Consider the following 3,808-nt stretch of genomic DNA (forward strand, 5'->3'; position numbering starts at 1 on the left):
GGGGTCTGTATCTTCTCTGTATAATAAACATTATTTACTATGTAGTAAAATTTACTATTAGTATTTATAAGAATAGAACGATAAATTAATATGTGTGGTAAGTAAAATGATATTAATTTACTTCTTAAACAAAGATATCCAATGGCTGTGGAATTGCAGATTAAGTTCTAGAAAATGTTAGAAATGAAGATTACTTTACAATTTACAAATTGTATATAATAAATTACATGCATTTATTTTATATGTATACATATACTTATGAAAACATAATCAAAATTTGATGTGAACATTTTCTGGAATGGAAATAATTCCCAAAGTCATTGAGTTAAATCAATGTGTGAATGTTAACATGTAACTTTTTTGTTAGCTGCCGCTGGTTGTTGGATTGGAACAACGTTGGTTAGACCTTTATAGTGAACGTGCTACTGAACTAATGGAAAGAAGACGACAAGATACAAGAGATCAAGCAGAGGAGATTATAACAGCTGCAAGTCAGTTATTTTAGTATTAATTATACTCAATTATTTGTGTCTAATAAATCTAAAATATTTTGTTTATTTCTAATATTCTTAACGAACATATTATGCGTAAAGAAGTTCTGTAAATATGTATTTTTGATCCTTAAAATTTCAATAGGAATTATTTTAAAAATTACAGGAGGACAGCCTATAAGAAGAGGGCCAGAAGTTGAAGCTCGTATTCGTCGAGCTACGGAAAGAGAAGGAAGAAGAGCTCGCCGAAGAAGGGCTAGAGAATTAGCTCCTACATTACCAAAACATATTGATGGAATGTCCAGTGATGATGAAGTTACTGAACAACAAAATCTTGCGTTTAAACAAACAAAAGGTTGTATTTTAACAAATGTCATCAAATTTATTTCTAGAAAAAAATAAGATTAACTGCCAAATTTACATAAATTAACATATTTATCACATATTCTAATTTTAATATTTTGTATGTTTCCTTTTCATGTATATTTTTAGACGAAATTGATAATGAAAGTAAAGAAATATTTGCCGATGTCACGGACGAATATTGCACAATTAGGGGAATACTTTCAAAATTGGAATCTTGGAGAGAAACTGACAGAGATGCTTACATGGAAGCTTATGTGTCTTTATGTATACCTAAAATAATTTCCCCTATTATTAGATTGCAATTACTAACGTGGAATCCTATTATGGTACTTTAATTATATCAATATTATTTTTATATTTTGCATTTGGAACAAAAAATGTTAACAGTTGTTAATTTTACTTGCAGGAAAGCGCGGATATAGAAAGAACAAAATGGTATAATACATTACTTCTGTACGCTTTAGACAATAAAGAAACAGAAGAGTCACTTAAAAGAGATCCTGATGTTAGATTGGTGCCATTTACAGTGGAAAAAATAGTTGTACCTAGATTAACATGTAAGATTATTTTATGTACTATAATAAAGTAATAATAATAATAGTAATAAATAATAAATTAGCTAAAAGCTTTGTAATAACTTGTACTTTTTGTTTACAGCTGTAGTTGAGAGAATATGGGATCCAATGTCTACATCCCAAACATTACGTCTTGTAGGCACTGTAAATCGTCTTATTAGGGAATACCCAAATTTAAATGATACTAGTAAACCATTAGAAACATTATTTAATGCCATATTGGAAAAGATTAAATCAGCAGTTGAAAATGACGTTTTTATACCAATTTTTCCAAAACAGTTAATATAACTCATACATTTTTTAAAAATTATTAGTAACAGTTTTATAACAATAGTAACAATTCCTAATTTTATATTTCAGAGTTTTGGATACCAAGCATCAATTTTTTCAAAGACAGTTTGCAATGGCTGTGAAACTTTTAAGAAATTTATTAAGTTGGCAAGGTCTTCTTGGAGACACGCAATTAAAAAACCTAGCCCTTGGTTCATTATTAAATCGATATCTTTTAGCGGGTTTAAGAGTATCTGTTGCAACTGATGCTTTATTTAAAGCAAACATGGTATGTTGATACTTTTCGTTTTAACTTTTTAGATAAAACAATTCTAAACTTTTAACCAAATATTATTTAAAAAAAATCAATTTTCATAAGGCACTAACAATTGTCATTTTATATAATAGGTAATGAGTACGCTTCCCCGTGCGTGGTTGCAAGGTGAAACAATAGAACATCTAAGAATGTTTGCTACACTTATTCAACAACTTAGTGAACAGTTGGATCAAGCAAACCCAGCTCATAAGTAAGTATAAATTCTAATTTTTTTATGTCAGAGTCATAATAGTTTTCTATTTTACACAATTATTACAAATAAATAAATAAGTTAATATATCACATTTAATATTTTGAGTTTTTTTTATATTGCTAACAAGTGGTTAAAGTAGTCATTTTTCTATGAATAATATATCAAATTTATTATTAAAGTACAAACTTAAATTTGCTTCTATCTTAAATTAATTATTCATTTTTACAGTGAAGCCTGGGAATATTCAAAGTCCATTTTGAAAATAATCAAGCCTTTGTAATGTATTAATTATATATGCATTTCTTAATAATATTTTATGGTATTTTTATTTCATAGTATTCATTAATAATGCCTACCTATAGTTTTATACGCATACTGAAAAGATCTTGTACATGGTGAATTGCAGTACAATTAGATGTGTAATATATAAAAATGTAATTTTGTATAGAAATAAATTACATAAGATTCTGATCATGTAGCACACTTTCCAATAGTAATTGTACATAATGAAAAAAAAAGTATGATGAAATAAATATGTAAATATCAGATTGTTTAGCCTTTCTATTACAACTAAAGAAAATAAAATCAATATTTTTATTATAAATACCTAACTTTATTTGTCAAATTATATAGTACATAAATAGTTAATATAGTATTAATTAAATGTAATGCTAAATTGTTATGATTTTATTAAGAAATTAGAAATCCTTTTTTTCAATGATGAGTGATGATGTAGATAATACTGACAATCACACGGTCAGAGGTCCTGTTATCTAAATATTTTTTTTTTTCATCATAGCTTCTAACATGTAATTATTTTAGTATAATTTCTTTTGTAGAAAAAAAACTGCTCTATTTTATAGAAGCATAATATTTCTTATCTAACTTTGTGTCTTTGTTGCACACATGTCATATTATATTTTTGTTATTGTATTTTGTTATAAGTAAGATAATGTGATTAACATCTACTGAAAAACTTGATGCAATTAACTGAATTTTAAACATTATTTTAAGTTATTATTAGAAAAGCAACAATAGTTTAATGATTATTTAAAAAGGACATCATATAAAAATACATTTGTATATCACATAAAAATACACACAGAAAGTGTAATAGGCTGATTTATACGATTGAAGATAATTTAGACAGGAGATAAGTTTTACTCACACAGATGGTGAAGACGTATTCATGGGTCACAGAGATAGGGACAGTAAGGGTCATCTCTTGACTTGTATGAACTCAGTTCACTTTTGTTAAGCTACCATTGCACAGCATGAGATTCACAGGTATAGAATAAACATTCTGTTATTATGTTTCTTATTATTACAAATTCTTATTTGTGATTGCAATTAAATTTTTAATTAAAGGTTGCTACCAAGCATTTTTGTTATCATCTAAAAATAAATAATTTTGATTGAAGCACATAGTTTAAATATGATATGTAATATCACAAAAATAAGTATTTACAATTATATATATATTATCTGAAGTTTTCCTATAATCTTTGTAGCAGTAACACAATATAAATAATACAGTTTGTAAAATTTGTTTAAATGTTATTTTATTAAAAATAAA

At 26.2% G+C, this 3,808-nt stretch overlaps 2 protein-coding genes across 2 annotated transcripts in view; both read left to right on the top strand.

Annotated features, from left to right (window-relative positions):
• LOC108576208 (PAX3- and PAX7-binding protein 1) overlaps window positions 1–2,512 on the top strand; it is a 6,244-nt gene extending 3,732 nt beyond the window's left edge. Inside the window, exons 9-16 of the mRNA XM_017939158.1 lie at window positions 368–491; window positions 658–846; window positions 984–1,183; window positions 1,264–1,414; window positions 1,515–1,710; window positions 1,793–1,991; window positions 2,111–2,229; window positions 2,461–2,512. Coding sequence (XP_017794647.1) covers window positions 368–491; window positions 658–846; window positions 984–1,183; window positions 1,264–1,414; window positions 1,515–1,710; window positions 1,793–1,991; window positions 2,111–2,229; window positions 2,461–2,512 — 1,230 coding nt within the window. The remainder of the gene's footprint in view (window positions 1–367; window positions 492–657; window positions 847–983; window positions 1,184–1,263; window positions 1,415–1,514; window positions 1,711–1,792; window positions 1,992–2,110; window positions 2,230–2,460) is intronic.
• Window positions 2,513–3,506: 994 nt separating this feature from the next.
• Window positions 3,507–3,808, top strand: part of LOC108576054 — a 6,529-nt gene continuing 6,227 nt past the window's right edge. The window contains exon 1 of the mRNA XM_017938994.1: window positions 3,507–3,519. Within this exon, the coding sequence (XP_017794483.1) occupies window positions 3,507–3,519 (13 nt within the window). The remainder of the gene's footprint in view (window positions 3,520–3,808) is intronic.

Source organism: Habropoda laboriosa, unplaced genomic scaffold (genome assembly GCF_001263275.1).
Source record: "Habropoda laboriosa isolate 0110345459 unplaced genomic scaffold, ASM126327v1 scaffold36, whole genome shotgun sequence".
In the NCBI taxonomy this organism is placed as follows: domain Eukaryota; kingdom Metazoa; phylum Arthropoda; class Insecta; order Hymenoptera; family Apidae; genus Habropoda; species Habropoda laboriosa.